Here is an 18,442-nt window from a genome sequence, read left to right on the forward strand (position 1 = left end):
AAGTGCTGCTTCCCCTCCCCCAGCACCCTGTGCCTCGGAGACGCGCGCCCCGTGGTAGCAGTGTCTTGTCCACCAAGACAGCGCCCGCCCAGGTAAACACCTCATTCACCTCCGTTAAGGAGGGCACGAGCTCTCACACATGCTGCATCTGAACTGAATGTCTATCAGTAAGTCAGTCACCTCAGATCAGCAGCCCCCAAACCTGAGTGCTTCATCGGTGACAAGCAGATCTGTGTCACTCCTGGGCATGCATGCCACAGGCTTTAGCGGCACATGACGGGGTGGGGTCCCTGAGGTTAATACCTTTCTTCTCCCCTGAAACTACCCAATACTTGCAGCCAATTCGGGCACAATGAATAATTGTTCCAACTCTCAACGTAAAAGGAGGAACTCTTACCTTTTTGCTTCTCATGTATGAAAGGCGGCCCTCGTGCGCATCAGGGTAAGTGCAAAATAGATACGTGGTGATGGCGTGCTTTAGGAAGGAGTCCCCCAGCATCTCGAGCCGCTCCAGGTTGAATCCATCGCTGGCATTCGAAAGGGTCAAAGCCTGAAGAATGAGTCCAGGGTTTGGGCCCAGAGTCCTGGAGGAGTAGCCAGGAGAGGGGCTCTGCACAGAGCCCTGCCTGTCCTCGCGCACGGCAACAGCTTCTGTGGGACCAGGCACCGCGGCCCCCACGGGACTGCCATCTGAGGTAGATTTGTTAGCATTTCCATCAAGGTATTTATTACTCAGTAGAGTACATTCATCGCTGGGCGTGGGCTGGTTCTCACAATTGTATAAATTCTGAATGGTATATGAGGTAGTTGGTTGTACAGGTATTTCCTGCTTGTAGTAATTCAGCTGATTTCCTTGGCAAAAGTCTCTGTTAGCTAAATCATAACTGCCATTGGCAAGATTTCTATTGTAAGAAAGACCGTTAATTGCTGTGAGGTCTGTGGGCACGTCAATGGGGAGCTTACCAGGTGACTCACTGAGTAACGCTCTGCAGGTCACAGACATTTGGTCATGATTCTCTAGAGAGGAGGTTCTACTAGCACCTTGATGTGCAGCATGTTCAGGGACAATTGTGCTGTGCTTACAGTAATGATCATTTTCAGCTGAAGAGGAGTTAGCAATTGAGATGAAAGATTTGCTGTCGATAGATTTTTTCCACCCAAAGTCTAAGTTAGGGTATCTGCAAAGACATTTTTATAACTTTTCATCAGATCCTTCAAAAGGGCTAGGCCTAGAGCAAGAGTCATCTGGCTATGACACAGAGATCCCTGTATTGGTGCTCCTACTGAGCGGAGAAACCAGTTTCCCAGGAAGAAGCCTGCGCTGCTTCCATCCCATCAGGAACAGTGTGGCCGCCAGGCGCTGAAGCCGGGTCAGTCCCCCGGCTCACGAGCTGGGAAACTTTGGGCAATTCACATCACCGCTCTGCGCCTAAGCTACCAACGTGGAAGAGGAGCGAACAACAGTTCCTGCCATTCCATTTTAAAGTCCCTCACTCTCCAGAACCACGTGGTCTTGCCAACTGGATAATCAAAATTAATCTGAGAGGTTAAACCAATAATTCCCAGAGAGTGCAGAGACTTTACTAGTGGGGAAATAATGTGGGGAGAACATAATGAAGACGAAGATACCAAGGCACTGCTTTTCAGTGTAAATCCGATTTGTAAGAGGAAGCAGGCTTCAAATGTCAGCACGGTTACAAGGACTGTTTTCACTTCAGCTCCCATCACTGAGGGAGGGGTGACTATTTTTGATCCTAGTTCTCACCTCCCTCTACAACATCACAGGAACACAGGACTCAATATGTAGATTTTTCACTTAGGAATCAAAGGATGCATTTATGTCACCTATTAGGCATCCCTGTTCTTTTAGTCTTTTAAGAACCATTTTAGATAAAGTTAAAGTTTAAATTTAATTCAGTTCTTTTGTAAACAGGCCTACCTAAAATCCACAGGAAGGGATCTGACTCCCACGCCGGCATCGCTGGCTGTCTGGGCTCGGAGCTCCTCGGCGGTCAGAAGGCAGTGAAGGCGGTACAGAACGCTGGGGAGACAGACGGCTTTCCGCCACAGCGAGGCTGGGATCGGATGGATAGCACAGAGTTCGGGAACCAGTATCTTTGAATACGAAGAAATGTGAAAACATTAATATAAAGCAAACACACAGAAGAATGGAAAACAAAGCTGAGATCACTTTCACTACTGGATAAGGACAAAAATCATAAGTACTAGCAAAATCTTAGTTTTGAAAATATTTTCATACAAATCCTTGAAGGCCACATGGGGTTTATCCTAGGATTTATAAGGATGACTTCATGGTATCATTGTGTCAAGGGACCAAATATATAAGCCAAACTGATGGCTGCTCGGTGAGGAGGGGGAGGGGCTGGGTGAAAGGTGAAGGGACTAGGAAGCACAAATTGGTGGTTACAAACAGTCACAGGGATGGAAAGTACAGCAGAGGGAATACAGTGGATAATGCTGTAATAATATGTATGGTGTCAGGGAGGTGGAGGACTTACGGAAGGGCTTATGTGGGTAAAGTTATATAATGTCTAACCACTATGCTGTACACCGGAAACTAATGTCAGCTGTAATTGATATATTGAAAAAAAATTTTTTCAAATAATCCTTGAGGGCAAATGGGATTTAGCCTAGAATTTATAAGGATGATTCATGTACAACTGTACCAATGGACCACAGGTAAAAGTTAAACTGCTCATACTTACCAAAAAAATACTCAAATAAAAGTCAACACATAACATCAGTTAAACCAAAACAAAACCTAAGGGTTGGGCAATTTCCAAAACGTTTACAAGTCACTTAGTTCACTTGATAATATAAAATGCAAACTTATCTTTATTAAGTGATGCTCATAACGTTACCTGTTTATTCTGCAGACTTTCCCATTTGGCTTTCCTCTTTTCAGCACTGCTTAGAGGAAGGGCTTTCCCTTTCTGGTTCAAATGGCGAGGTGTCAAAAGATTAAGTCTGCAAAAACGGCAAAACCATTTTATCAAACAGACCAAGTCCGCTCTCCCAGTGCCGCCTGCCCGCCTGAAGAGCTCGTCGCCGCCACGGACGCTGGACCACCCCCTGGGCAGTCTGTGTGCACAGCCTCTGGGTTCAGGGTCCAAGGAGGCAGGATACCGTGAACCTCTGCATGTGCCTACTGCGCGCTGGAAAAGCGCCTCAGGGGTAGGCTTACCTTGAGGATGTGTGGTCCACATCCAGCAGTGGCTGGTTGAGATTGGTCAGGTCAAGGTTGTACTTGGTTTTATAATATTCTGCAAAAGTTTCATACTCGGGGGAAGGAAATTTGCTCAGTGGGGTAAGGTCAGTGTACACATCAGCAACATAAAACCGATGAGGTTGATCAAAATTTCTATACCTAAAAAAAATAATAATAATAATGACTTGTGGTTTAAACCAACTGTTCTCAAAACACAACTCACTGTTTTTAATATGGAAATGGAAACACGATTGTAAAGTAAGAGTTCAAAAGGTTAAAAATAAATAACATTAATGAAAACTTTAATTCCAAATTATATATTTCAAATGGATTTGAAAAAAAAGCACTACATTTATATCGAGCAAAACCTACCTGACCATTCTCCCCTTCTTTCTTAGTATCTATCCCTCCGTAACACACGGAAGCTAAAGGGCATCGTTAAGTAACTCTTAGTTCCATCAATCTAAACAGTACAGAAAACTTCCAATACTCAAGCAGAGCAGACACCTGTACATTACTAATGCGACCGTGACACACCGGCCACGGAGGTGGGCTACTACACCGTTACTAATGCTGGTAGGTGGATGACAGCTAACACTAGCTATGGCTTTGAGGCACACAAAGAAAAAAAATCAGGTGAAAAGCATTAGAGCCAGCGCTCAAACTCTGAAAGTGCCTAAAATCTCCATTCCCTACATTTGTACAAAATAAGAAAAATTCAGATTTACTAGTTCCTTCGAACTTAATAACATTATTCCTTATAAAATTGTTAAGCGAAATGTTATTTATCATCAAATTCTCGAAGACTTTGGGGATTAAAAGGAGGGTGGTTTTAGGAAGAAAGCCTGTCAACACCATCAGATGACCTGATCTTCAACGACAGGATTTAGGTGTTGTTTTATAAGGACAGAAACTGGAGAAAACAAGTCCACCATGAAGGGAAACAGCAATGCCAGACCGCAGCGCTCGCCCTCCCATGCGAACATGTGACTCTTCGGAAACAACGCCCCGCCAGCCCTCATCCCGGCCAACCGCTCACCTTGGAATGATAACTGCGTCCTGGTAATCTTCCAATTTAAAAACAAAGGGGGTTTCTTTTGAGTACTTTGTACTGGGGATGCCTATGCGAGCTTCTGACTTCTCAATATCTTCCATGAATTTAAAGTCAATGTCCAGAGTGCTGGAGTCATTCACTTAGGGAAGAAAAAAACGGTTAGCTGTTAAAACACCAACAGGAGAGGACTCTGAGGTAAGCTCTGCAGTCACATGTGTCTAACACAGAGCAGCCACGGCAAGGCTTCTGCATTATGTACAGAAGCAGCTGCCAAGCCCAATGTTCCTTCTGTCGAGTCGGGGCCTTACCAACATTCAGAGGTAGAACACAGTAGGCTGAGTCGGCGTCTGTGGGCTTGAATTCTAGTGCAGGCTTCTCAAGGCGAAGAATATGTGAGAATATATACTGGTGGAGCCTTGTAATCAACTCGAGCATCTGGAGAGACAGCGTGAAGCCGGACTTCTTCAGCTCGATGGATATGGTGACCTCTCCAGAGCGAGTGTACACCGGAAAGTGCGGAATCTTAGCACAAAGGAGACAAAGCGCCCACGTTAACAGGTACCGAAGCCTTTCTACACACTTCACCTCAGGAGGGAAGTGATGCTTTCTATCGGGAAGCAGGAGAGACAGCTCAATTTGTAAATACTGCACACACTGTGGGAACAAGGCCGTCACTCTCAGTCGTTTTCCTCCTAATATCGGTAGTCATGGTGCAGTGCCTCACCTGAGGTATGGGTTTGGCTGTCAGTATCCCAAAGCATCTGGTGGTGTCCTCGGGGGGATAGAGCTTCCGTCTTCTGAAGTTGAGTTCATCAGGTAATGGGGTCGTGAGAACCATTCCTATCACATACAGGTAGCAGGGCTGATCGGGTTTGGGATAACTATCCCTCAGACATTCTGGAATCTAGAATTGGGAAGAAAAACTCAGCATCATGCTCAAATATAATTGCCTCTTTTCCAGATGTTGGCAAGAAAAGAAACTTACTCCTGGCTCTACCAAATGCTGATGAGGAGCTGAGAAAAGAACTGAGGCACGAGACCTCCTATCACGTAGCCCGCTGGAGAGTAAAGAAGCATTTCTCAGGTCTGGGATGCAAGGCCCACATTCACCTACCCATAATGCACTGCTGATTCTACAGCTGGAACCAGAAGTCAGACTCGGCTGCTCTAGGGCATGAACTGCCACCGATCCACCTGGACACATACGCCGAGAGAACGGATTCTGACGCCTAGCAGGCCACACCCTAACTCCTGACAGGTATTTGTACTTATGCCCACCAGTGTGCCCCTCACCCTGAACAGGCACCCTTCCCCTTATCTATTTGATCATACAAATCCTCTTCTGTCTTAGCCCCACACATAAGTAAAGCCAGCACCTTATCACTACAGTGAGTAAAACAAAGAATACCTCTTTAAAAGAAATACACTTGTTCTGGATAGAACCTGATAGGTGAGTCGAAGAATCCTTTCGGAAAGAAAAAGAGGAGCCATGTCCGAGTGGGCAGGGGCAGATCGGAGGGAAGGAGCGGTGGGGAGCAGTGGCGTCCAGAGGGGCCAAATGACAGGGTTGGGAAGCCAGCCAGGGGAGCCGAGATTTGATGCAGCAGGAAAGGAAGTGACAAGGCCAGACTTGTACTCGGCTCTAACCAATACTAACTGCTTTTGGGTAGCACTGTCTTCGTTTTGTAGAACCTGGTCTGCCTGGGACACTGGTCTCTTCTTCATCATGCAAATCTAGCTCTTCTTCATATTTAACAGTTTCTTTCCCAACTGGCATCAAATGGTCATCCAGTTCGCCTACGAAACGTAAAGAGAATTGTCACATACAATGCAGATGTTGCCTCCCTAATCAGTCAACGCCACAGAGGAAGCAACTGGAAGGGTAATGACAACTACAGCGCCTTTGCTCTTAATAAAAACGTAATCGAACGTGATACTTAAGGCAAAGTCTGTGCTGAATCCATATATTCAATATGAGCAGAATTTCAAAAATAAAAGCATCCGAACAGGAAAAGAGCACATTGTCATCACTTTACAAAAGCCATGGGGATCACGTCCTCCCATTTTTAAGGAAGTGGATGAACGTGTACACTGACATAGGTTAATTTGAGAGACATTCATGACTCAGCAGTATATGGAAACCTTTATGTATCTAAAAGGAGTCGGTAAAGAAGGCGGAAAGGGAGAATTGTCTGTAGCTCAGCGGTGGGAAACCAAGCCTCCTCCCCCGACACAGCTCACAGCTCCACAAAACCCGTCGACCTATGAAGTCCTTGACATGCTTTTGCTTTACAATGCTTTTAACTTTATTTTTATTTGCACGTGCTTTTGAAATGCTTACCAATTTTGTGCAGTTTCTCACAGCAAATAAGAGCTACAACTCTTTCAGCCAATCGTATACAGCTCATCGGGGGACCCTGAAAGTAACAAGAAATATTTCCATTGTGTACGCACGCAGCTATATTGTCATTAACACCTAAAATGTCTACAGAACATCTGTCCCAATACCTTTCAGGTTGAAATTTACCAGAGGAAAGTTCTTTCTTTTGAAAAATGTCCACAAGTTTAAAAAATCCTATTCTCCATATCTAAGATAGCCAACTTTAAAAATCTTTCCCAGGCCCTGATCAGTTTGGCTCGGTGGATAGAGCGTCAGCCTGTGGACTGAAGGGTTCCAGGTTCGATTCCGGTCAAGGGCATGTACCTTGGTTGCGGGCGCGTCCCCAGTGGGGGGCGTGCAGGAGGCAGCTGATCGATGTTTCTGACTCTCTATCCCTCTCCCTTCCTCTCTGTAAAAAATCAATAAAATATATATATAAAAAAAAATCTTTCCCAGGAAAACTGAATAAATTATAACTAAGAATTAACAATTTTGGTGAATTTCAATTTTAATATATTTTATTTTCATTAATCTACAAGCATGTAACAAAAAAATAAAGATATATCAAGATTTCACTACCAAATACATGATAACAGTTCTGAACAACTTTTAATGTGCAATAGAAATTAGTCATCTTCGAATATCTGGAAATGAGCATTGGGACCAAGGACAGATAGCAGTTACTCAAAGACAGAGCCTCAAGTCAGGAGAGCAATAGAGCAGCCCAATGACAACTTCGAATTCGGGGTCATTGTGCGCATCTAAGCCACAGCTGAACGGTTCTGTCAGAAATGCAGACACTGATCGGATCTTGGCGGGACCTCGAGGTCATACACCCCAATTCTGCGAGTCTGTGAGTTATGCAGTGATACTGAAGGCACATCATTTCTCTAAACTTACAACAATGGAGGCTCGAAGAGGTGAGTTGATTGGCAAGTAGAGAGTTGAATAGAATGTCCCATCAGGTAACTCTCGGGTTCTACACTTAGGAGCTAGGTGAGTGAACGGGTCACTTGGTAATCTAGCGCAGTATCTGGGGAGAAAAAGGAATTCTGATGCTCAATCTACACTGAGAGACAAATGAGAACATGTTACTGACAGTCACACCCTCAGCTTGACTTCTGCGGTCCCTCTTCCCCTCTGCTGGAGCGGCACTTAGTGGAGTGGGGGCCTCACTGCTTCACACTGTCAACAAGGAACAGTGTGTCTAACAGACTTCCTGCAGCGATGCTCTGGAAGGACGCTGTCCACCAGGCGGCCACTAAGCCCCTGAAAGGTGGAGAGGGCAGCCAGGGAACTAAACTTTTTACCTTATTTCATTTTAATTAAAATTGAAATCTGGACTTAAATAGTCACATGTGTCCAGTGACTACATGCTGGACAGTGCGTGCAGAAGAGGCTCTGAGTCTGTTAAGAGAGCACACCGCCAGTGCTTGTTCCTTAACGATCTTACACTTGCCAGGTGAAGCCACATTGAGAGACAGGCCACAAAGTGACTGGCCTGGAATCTTCAAAAGCTGCAAGGCCACTAAAGTCAAGGAAGCGTAAGATCAGTTCCAGGCTGGAGGGGAAAGAGGTGATGAGAAAAACAGACAAACCCAGGCCCCAGGAGGGATTCTTCCACTACCAAGCACATCCCGTGAAACCTGGACAGGCCTCTCTGGGTGAGGGGCATGGGAGTGCTTACTAGTATTCTTGCAACATTTTAAAGTTTTAATTTATTTTGAAATAAAAAGTTGAAAGAAAGTCTTATGCTGGCTGCTCCTGTGTTTTACCTCTGCATAAGACTTATCCTGATACATACTCGAGGCATGTATCTGCTTTTTTTCGTTCTTAGAAATGTTATTACCAAGTCAGGACCAAGTAAATCAGAACATACTCAACTATACAAGTTAATTCATCATAATCTTAAATTGTTGCAGGTGAAAAATTCAATATTTCCCAACCTTTGTGGCACAAAACAATAAACTTCAGAATTCAGAAAAACTTAGTGAGCATTGTAAAATTAAATCTAGTTAAAATAAGCACACCTTCATTGTGTCAAGCTTGTCGATGGGAACTAAACATTTTCATTGCACAATACTGTTTTAGCCCCTTGACTAAAAAGAAGAACGAATGGAAAAAAGCAACTTCATATTTTTCTCTTATCAAAATATTACAAGCCATAAATGGAAAGATGGGTCTCTGTTTGCAAAAGATAAACAACAACGCAGTCCCTACAGGTTTAGACTGAAACCTTCAGTACTCAGACTTCCACGCTGGTGAGCTCACACGTACCTATTGATGTGCCCAATGGCCGTGTTGATTGTGACGCGTGGACCCCCGTCATCGGGCCTCAGCACGTACGGCGGGAACACGTCGTCGTCGTCCACCACAGGCTCAATGTCAGTCTCCCCAGTGTCAACTGACTTGGAGCATTTGTTTCTCAAGATCTGAACATTTAAAACAGAATCTGTGAGGCAACTAACGCCTGTGCCATCTGTGCGTTGTCCACCTCCGTCCCTCTAGAAAAAGGCCCCTTGACAGGAAACTTCTCTTCCAAACACACTTCAATACTCCAAAGCCGCCTGCTGCAGAAAATTCCTCCCCGTGCGTTCCTTCTAGAACCGGTCACGGGGGACACTCGTCATAAAGGTGCAAGGCTTACCGTGCACAGCGCACGCACACACACAATTACCAGTCTCTTCCATTAGTATAGGAGCAATATCATTCTGACATCACTCCAGAACCCAAACCGTCAACTGTCACTACCTGTCCACACTCAGTGTGCTTTCCAGGCATTCTTCCTGAATAATCCATATGACCACTTTCTCCATTTTACTGTAAGCTTGCAAGCGCTTTAGAAAATGCTGCTGGCTGTTTGTAATTACAGGGAGGGGCAAAGGTAGGTTAACAGTTCTAAGTACATGAAACAGAGTTTATTCTTGTATTGTGATTTATTAATTATTGTATTATTTTCCATACAATCAACTGTGAACCTACTTTTGCATCACCCTTATGTTCGACTTTCTTATCATGTACACACTGCACAGGCCTGTTGAGGTCATTCTCTGTAGATGAATTTTTATCTATCTCTGTGCACACAGAAATAACTTTAACTTTTGGATCTTACCTTTTCAATAGCTTTGTATGTTTTAAGGTCTTCTTCAAAACTTTTGATTTTGTCCGTATCTGCTAACATGATATAATTGGAGATGGGTGCCCTTGCTCTTCCCTTAGATTGAACATAGGATCGATACTCTGTGGGTAAATCAAAACGGACCACCAAGTTGCATTTTGGTATATCAACACCCTCTTCCACAATACTTGTTGCAATTAGCAGGTTGGTCTCATGTGCTCGAAATTTCCTAAGTACCTGAAAAAAAATCCACCAAATAAAAGCAATTCTAAAAAATTTTCCAAAAAAAATGTAGTAAAAGTGACAACCGTCATTTCTGACATATACTCTGGGCATGCTAAATTTTTAAGGCCAAGCTAAGGAAGATGACATCAAACAAAATTCATACTGCATGAACACATGGGCAAAGAAGTTCTGATTTAACAATAGTTTTCAACTGAATATGACGTGAGAAATCGAAGTGTCTTCCAACTTTACAGACATGTCCATGCACAAACCACAGAAAGCCTCACGTTGAAGGGGCTGGCGTCTTTAATGACCACAAAAGAATCCTGCCAACAAAGTGACCCAATGAATCCACTTCTTGCGTCCTGCTGACATTCTGACCCCCCACAGTGATATCTGTCTGTGAGACTGTGCCAACATCCCCTAAAGATGTCAAAATTCACTAAAATCTCCAAATCAGTTGAAATTAAAAATTACAGGCAAGGCATTATTTATTTTCTGGAATCGTGAGAACTTTCTAATGCAGAAATTAGAATCCTACATAATGAAGAGCTAGCATGCTAATTAGACCAAACAGCAGAACAACCGGACAAACCAAGGCTGCAAGAGGCTGCAAGGGCCGGTCAAGGCAACCGGGGCTTCGAGGGCCAAGCTTCTTGCACGAATTTCGTGCATCGGGCCTCTAGTTAAAAAATAAAGTGAAACTTTTTTCTTCCTAGATTTAAAATAACACCATTTCCCAACTCAGGGTAAGTTAAATAATAAAGTAAATGGGGTTTGAGACAGATCTATCAGCCTCTGGCCATCAGACTCCCCAAATGGAATGTTATCAAAAAGCTAGGACATAGAAAACGGCATCAATGTGAATTATTCTGCTACTTTTAAGTTAAATAACAAACTTTAAATAAAAATATTTTGTTTGAGAGCCAGAATACTACATTAGGCTTTCGCACCTTTACAGTGCTATTTCCTGTATTAAAATCTTAAAAAGTATGAAAAAAACTAAGCCAAAATCTTTATGGAAAACAAAACAAAGCCATTCCAGGAAAAGCTTTCATTTGTTGCTTCAGCCATCCGCGTCATCAGGAGTGGCGGCTACGCGTGCCGTTTTCCTAGGAAACGGAGCTGTGTGCCTCGGGTTGATAAAGGAAAGTGCAATGGTTGATAGCAAATAAGACACAAAGCTGATTTACCAGGGCAATTCTAATTCTCAATTTATGAATCACTACACAACCACCTCAGGAGAAGCCGTGTATGAACAGGCATCCTGTCGTACAGGAAAAGGCCGAGGCGCCTGAAGAAAGGGAGTGCCTAGGGGCAGTGTGTCGCCTGTGCGCTGAACGCTGTCACTGTAGTGATTTTAACATCAGTCACCTCTTCCTGCTTCCTGAATTCCGCTTCCATCTGCTTGTTGCGGGGCTGGTTCTTCCCGATGCCGTGCCCAGTGATGAAGTTGCTGCTGATGTAAGCCAGCTCTGGGTCCTGTTTGCCAGCTTCCTTTATCAACCTAAGAAAATCATATACATTTTGAAGTTAAACGTTGGTGAGGGGAAACCATTTAGACCTTGTTTATATGTCTCCCTTAAAACGGAAATGCACCTATTTAGCCAATACACCTAACAAAATGGCACTTTCCCCAAGTAGCTTCAACAGAAACCAATGCCACTCCGCACTGAGTAGGTTTGTGGGCCCAATTCTTGTAACACAGCCACAGGGCCGAGGCTGACACAGCCTGATGGATACGATGGTCACAGTGCCTCAAACTCTCTAATTTGGGTGAGGACGTAACAGAAATGTGGCCCAGGAAGGGACAGAGCCAGAGCAGGCAGAGAAACAGCAATTCCTCCTCCACCTCAGCTGCAGGCCGCATGCGCCTCTCGGCGCTGGCACCACCTGGGGCGGCAGGCCTGCCCTAGTGTCTGTGCCACGCTCACACCCCCTGCGCCAAGGGAGAAGCTCTGCAGCAGAGGAGCCTGAGACGCCCAGCTGTGTGCGGAAAGAAGCCTGGGCAGGGCTCCGTCTCCCTGGCACCCTGCACCGAGAGCAGCTCCAGGGAGAGAGCACCTGCCCCCCACCCCCATCCCGGTCCCCCGGCGCTGACACGGGGCCTGGGCACAGCATCCAGAGCCCGTCCCACCCTCGGAGGAAAGAGCGCGACATGGCCTGCTTCTCAGCATTCGCCCAGGTGCCCATCACCTCAGCCGGCCTTCCCGCTGAGACAGGGAAGAGCTGCAGGCGGAGATCACTTTACACGCACAGAAGGTGAACAGTTAGCACGGCCATCACAGCTATTTTGGAAATATCCGCATTCAAAACTCAGCACACAGGATAAATGGTTCCACACCTGACGTAAGCGATTCCATATGGTCCTTCTGAAGTCATACAACATAGCATAAATTCCTAATAGAAAATTGCATTTTTTAAGTCAAACCATTCTTTTTTCCTTTTCTAAATACATGAAACAGACTAATATCAAAGAGCTGGAGGAAACTTTGAGTGGCCATCTAAAATACCCTGCTGCCTCCCCGTCAGCACAGCCTGGGAGCCTGCCTACAATCCTAGCACTGAAAACGTTAGGATCAGAAACGTCCTTAGCACATTCCAAGCTTTGTTTAGTTATTACAACAAACTATGACATCTGTAACAGAAAGCAATGCCACATGCACACGAATAACATACCCCACATCTAAAATATGCAATGATCTTAGAAATATGGACTTCCAAATTTAAGTTTAGGTGAGCAAGCATCAATGTGAATGCAACGGAGGTTAAAACAATGTGTTTCAAGTTACTCCTGATCAGCCAGAGGACATGTTTTACTTTGCCAAGTGATCCGCCTGGCAGACTCCAATCAGCTGAGACGGAGGCCCTGAGAGTGGGTTATTTCTCCTAATGACATGCGCATCGACGCTGCAGAGAACAGAAGACACAATATGCACATTAATAAACAAAATCTCTTGTGAGAAATCACTAAAGGCTCTATGCCTAGGCTGGAAAAGTTAGAGAGAGAACACATATTTCTCTCTCAGGTGAGTTGAAGGGATGCCAAGCCACATGCCCAAGTCGAAGCTGTGGGTTTCGGAGAAGCGACACAGGTCTGCTACTGCAGAGCGGACCAGCCAGACAAGCTGCCTGGAGAAGTCACGGGACAGAGGACTGGGAGACACCATCTCACTTGTTCTCTGGCCTTTTACAGTGAGTCTATGTGCGTCGTCCCACCAGCAAGCCACGTGGTAAACTACGCTGCCCTCCAGTGCTCAGAGCTTCTCAATCTATCTACAGCAAACTGGTTATTGTTTTTATTTCAAATCCATCAGAGACCAATGTTTTTGTAATTCATTTTTTTAACAAAATGAATCTTAAAAATCATTACTGTTGTATTATGTTTGACAGACATACTGTCCAAATGAAGAGTTTCTGGATGCTTCCACCTCTGCACCTACCTCACCACAGTGGGCACTGGCTGTGCAAATGCACACTGCCTACCCAATTACACTGGAAACAGCGTGGTCCAAAATGAGAACTACGCATGCTAGATTCTGAAAACCAGTAAATGTGCTTCTGACTTGACTAAACATGCTAATTCACAGAGAGCCAAAAAGGGGAAAATTCATAGATACAAACACATCATCTGAAATGTCTGCCAGGTACTGAAATATGTTATCAACAATCCTATATAATATAAGGGTAATATGCAAATTGACCCTAATGGTGGAACAACCAGACACTATGACGTGTACTGACCACCAGGGGGCAGATGCTCAATGCAGGAGCTGCCCCTGGTGGTCAGTGCACTTCCACAGGGGGAGCGTCACTCGGCCAGAAGCCAGCTCATGGCTGGCCAGCACAACGGCAGGAGCCTTTCTTACCTCCGTGGCAGCGTAAGGATGTCCAACTGACGGCTTAGGCCCACTCCTCATAGGGAGCCATTAGTCGGACATCCCCTGAGGGGTCCCGGACTGCAAGAGGGCGCAGGCTGGCTGAGAGACCCCTCACCCCTGAGTGCACAAATTTTCCTGCACTGGGCCTCTAGTACCTTTAATGATATCTTTACTCTTTATATTTTCTTATCAAAGTGAGAAAATCAAACGTAACTCCTGTATGATCTTACCAAAAAAACAACCACTGATAGTTATAACACATTGACACTGTATTCCTACTGTGTGTCAGGTGAGAAAAAAGCCATTTTTACATACAATGTCCAATACGAGAGAGAGCTATTGCTACTATTTTACAGATGAAGAGGCTGAGGCATTAGGTAACTTTCACAAAATGTACCTCTGTAGAGTGGGTAGAAATAAAAAAAGGAGCCAGAGCTCCCTGGAGGAATGACTGTTCTGCAGGGAAAGGACAGGAGCTGGGCATTGAGTAGCATCAGACCATAAGGCTGTGCTCAAACACAAGGGGAGGCGGCACATCACAGGAACCAGGAGCCAGCCCCAAAGGTGTGGACCATGTGAGCAACAAAATGAATAACCTAGTATTAGGTTACAACCCAAAGTAGAAAATAAACAAACATGAATCCATCCTGATCCAGTAAACACAAACAGGCAGACAGGATCACAGAGACCTGTTTTCCTGACAGAGAATTCTAACAACTTACACAGAGAAGCCCCTTTCCGGGAACGGAGCTTAACCCGCCCTCCCAGGATAAACCAGACTTGGTGACTTGCTTCCAAAGGATAAGGAAGAAAAGGGCCAAAGAACCGCTACCGGGAGGAGCCAGCAAACACCAGTGAGCCAGGTGAGCCAGTCCAGCGTCACCTGTGATGCTTCGAGCTGATGCCGCGAACCCTAATACAACGGGAAGGGCACTTCATCTCTGGGGTGTTCTTCCACAGCCTAACACCCCAGGCTAACACTGAGAAAAACGTTAGACAAATTCAAAGTGAGAGGCATTCTACAAAATGCCCGACCGGACTGACTCCAAGACTGCCAAGGTCATCCAAACAAGGGCAGACTGACAAGCTGTGAGACCCGAGATTAGGGAGACATACACGCAAATGCATGAAGAGATGTTAATAGGAAAACTGGTGACATTCAAATCAAGTCTGGAGTTTAGTTCATAGTCACACACCAATGTTAGCTTCTGGGTTGTGACAAATGTGCCATCCTATATAATCCTATCCTATGCTATAGAATCCTACCTAGTAAGAGAGGAATGTGCTCGTTATCTGTTACACTGTAACATCAGGACCCATCTACAAGTGGTGGAGAGCTGCAGGAGGGCGGGCAGGAGCTCAGAGCAGTGGAGAGCTAGGAGAGCTACCAGCGGCGATGGCGGGTGGCCAGCGGCAGAGAGCTACCCGAGCATGCGGGCTCCTAGTGATAACGTAAGATGTTAACAGCACAGGCGGGGAAAAGCTGGGGGGGGGAGGGGGAGCGCCTACAGGGGACCTCTGCACATCTTTGCAACTTTTGTGTAAACAAAAGGTTATTAGGGAAATGGGGGGGTGTGAACCCTGGTTTGTCCAATGTCACAGTGCTAGGAAGTTACACAGGGAAGAGAGCACTAGACTTAGAGAAGGGAAGCCATTCTCTGCACTTCCTACCAGTGTTATTTTGGGAGAGTCACCAACTGCATCTCCGTTTCCTCATCTATAATAGAGTAAAATTATCTGCCTTCCGCCTCACGAAGTGCTGTGAAGTTGAAAAATACGTATGTACAAAGATAAGTTATAAACCCTAAAGCCCCACATGTAAGGCAAAAGGAAAGCTATAAGCCTAAGACTGTGTGTGCACCTCCTCTGTACACAGAAGTGGCTGCGATTTATTTTTCAATGAGGAGAGGAGAAAACTGCCCGTGGATTACAATAGCTCACCCTCCAAGAACAGCTCCAAGAAGCTGTTCGCTGAAGAAGGGCTTTTCCTCCCATTAAGTTGATGGAAGGAAAGAATCTGGACTTCAGGAAGTTTTTCTAAGCTTATTAAAAAACTGGAACAAGACCTCTATTGTATATTCAATTAGCTGCCCATAAAGTCAACCCTCAAATCGCTCTTGATTCATCATCCAACACTAAATTCCAGCCACATTTTATGAGAGTTGATCGCAATTAATCTGATCCTCAAAGTCAATAGGAAGCAATGACTGGTTTTCGATAAACCTTTTCAGACTAATGCTCTTGCAATGAGACCTGGCCCATCTCCACATTTAAAAACACATGCAGAGGAGGCGGCAGGAAGAAAATAGCCCCACTTCTCCTCTCCAAGCCCCAGAAAATTTAATTCTTAAACCGTCCTGGAAGGGGGGCGGGGAGTATGTCTATAACCAGGCCAGGACGGTGCCAATAGTAAACCTCCTGACCGCTGAAATGCCTCTCTCCCAGGCTGATCCCAACAGCCGTCCTGGCCGCGCCTGGCAGCCTTCCCACCCGAGCAAAGCGGGGTCGTGTTTGTGACGCCCAGGGGCACCGTGACTGCAGAGGGAACTGGAAACCAGGAGCGGATGTCAGGCTGCGCGCACTGTCTGTCACTGACGCAACTTAACGCAGAGGAAACCGCTTTTCCTCCCGAGGCCCTGGCTCTTTCATACAAAAGTAAGTGGCTGGATTAGGTAGTCAGTGAAGTCCCTTCCCAACCTTAAACTCCTGGCTTCGGCGGAATTCACTCCCTGACGCTGCTTTACTGTGTGTTCATCACAGGGATCAGGCCAATGACCATGAAAATTACCAGACTGCGAACCACCAGACGGCGGCCCCAGGGCCCAATTTCTCGTTACTCAACTAAGTTTTCAAAAATCCCAAACCAGTCAGAAGCAGTTCAGAAAGAAAAAACCCGAAATCACCTCAGGAAACAAAGCTGAATTTCTCCTCAGAGATCACTACTTGCAGGAAAGGCTCTTAGGGACCCACTGGGCCAATTAATGGGTGTCCGAGAAAGCAGGTTGTCTGAAGCACAGAGGAGCCTGGCCCTTACAAATAAAGCGCCGGCCCACAAGCCGAGAACCAGCCCTCGGGGCCGTCGGACACACACCGGAAGCCCAGCTGCTCCCGAGGAAGGGCAGGGGCGGGACCCACTGTCTCCTTTGCCAATATTCTCCAAATGTTTCCCTAACACCTTACTCTCTCCTGACTCAGGAAACCTAATATATAGTCTACGAACTAACCCACGTTGCGAATCCAGTTGTTCAAAACTTTTTCCACTGCACACTTGAATTAACACTTAAGGGGTAAAAAAGCTAACATAAAAAATTGCCACAACACCATCCAGAGATGACGGTTACCCAAAGATTACCTTCGGGACAAGGCTCTCTGCGGAATGCTTAACACTGACACACGCCCACAGAACACAGCAGCACAGGACAGGAAGTACCTGAGCTGGGCCTAACAGCTGAAGACAAAGCAGGAAAGGCTTCACCTTAACATAATGGTTCTCCACTTGAGGCGGGTTAGAGGTTAGCATCCTTCCAGAGCAAACCTCAGGGCTGGGAAACGGGCCTTTTGGGAGAGCTGCTGGGCACACATGCCCGCTGCCAACCCTGCCTGGCACTGCCATGAGCAGGCCGCGGCGATGGTGCGGGGGACATGCCGTCGCCCCTGCAGCTCTGACGCCACCCCGCAGAGCCTCACAGAACAGCAGGCTGCCCGGCTCCGCGCTGGGGAAAAGGCGAACCGCAGAGATCTACCTGTTTAAGACAACTGCTGTGTATCTTCTTTCCACAAAAATGATTCCACATAAAATATTGGTGAATGGAGAAGGGAAGTTTGTCTCTGGCTTCTCCTTTTCTTCAATTTCTTCATCCTCATCATCATCCTCAGAGTCACTCCAAGACACATAGTTGTCCTGGTTCCTGTTGTTGTACCACTCCACGCTCTCAAACTGCTGCCGCTCATAGGGTTTGTACTTGCGGAGGATCTCCAGCAGCCTGATCACTTTAGGAGTCACAAATCTCAGGTCCAGTGCGGCCGGTGAGAAGTGCTCTTCGCACAGGGCGTGGATTTTCCGCAGGAAAGTGTCTGTGAACGGCAGGAATTTCCTGTGCAGCTCCTCTTGCTCGTGTTTAATATGTTTCTGCAGTTCTCTCACCATCATTCCAGCTACTTTATCTGCACACCAGGGCCCCAGAACTACCAACACTGCGCGACAGTCCGCCAGTATCTACAGAACAGAAAGAGCCAAATGTTACACAATATTCACGCAGCAGTGCCCTATGAGGCTTAACTGGGGTTTAAGTTATCTTCAATCTGCCCCTTCAAAATAAATGTACCCCACATATTCATGTGAACACTGAGGTTAATGCCCTAAGGTTGGGAACAGGGGCCCGTGGTCTTTCCAAGCTCTACTTTGTCATACACACACACACACACACACACACACACACACACACAGGCACACATCCAGAACCATCATTTTGTTTTTCCCAGCAAAAATAATTAAATAATAGATATTAAAAGATGCAACTGTATAAAGATAATGAAACTTTATTTTTAGATCTCT

The 18,442-nt window shown here is 45.8% G+C and overlaps 1 protein-coding gene across 3 annotated transcripts in view; it reads right to left on the reverse strand.

Annotated features, from left to right (window-relative positions):
• Positions 1–18,442, reverse strand: part of DICER1 (dicer 1 ribonuclease III) — a 46,728-nt gene that overhangs the window by 16,263 nt on the left and 12,023 nt on the right. For all 3 annotated transcript variants that reach the window (XM_015566692.1, XM_015566693.1, XM_015566694.1), the window contains 14 exons: positions 17,631–18,103; positions 11,381–11,513; positions 9,776–10,018; positions 8,941–9,095; positions 7,564–7,696; positions 6,625–6,700; positions 5,941–6,080; positions 5,008–5,187; positions 4,592–4,805; positions 4,269–4,422; positions 3,206–3,388; positions 2,883–2,988; positions 1,940–2,115; positions 398–1,178 (listed from right to left, as the gene is read on the reverse strand). In XM_015566692.1, coding sequence (XP_015422178.1) covers positions 398–1,178; positions 1,940–2,115; positions 2,883–2,988; positions 3,206–3,388; positions 4,269–4,422; positions 4,592–4,805; positions 5,008–5,187; positions 5,941–6,080; positions 6,625–6,700; positions 7,564–7,696; positions 8,941–9,095; positions 9,776–10,018; positions 11,381–11,513; positions 17,631–18,103 — 3,147 coding nt within the window. The remainder of the gene's footprint in view (positions 1–397; positions 1,179–1,939; positions 2,116–2,882; positions 2,989–3,205; positions 3,389–4,268; positions 4,423–4,591; positions 4,806–5,007; positions 5,188–5,940; positions 6,081–6,624; positions 6,701–7,563; positions 7,697–8,940; positions 9,096–9,775; positions 10,019–11,380; positions 11,514–17,630; positions 18,104–18,442) is intronic.

This window comes from Myotis davidii, unplaced genomic scaffold, assembly GCF_000327345.1.
Source record: "Myotis davidii unplaced genomic scaffold, ASM32734v1 scaffold443, whole genome shotgun sequence".
NCBI classification, from domain to species: domain Eukaryota; kingdom Metazoa; phylum Chordata; class Mammalia; order Chiroptera; family Vespertilionidae; genus Myotis; species Myotis davidii.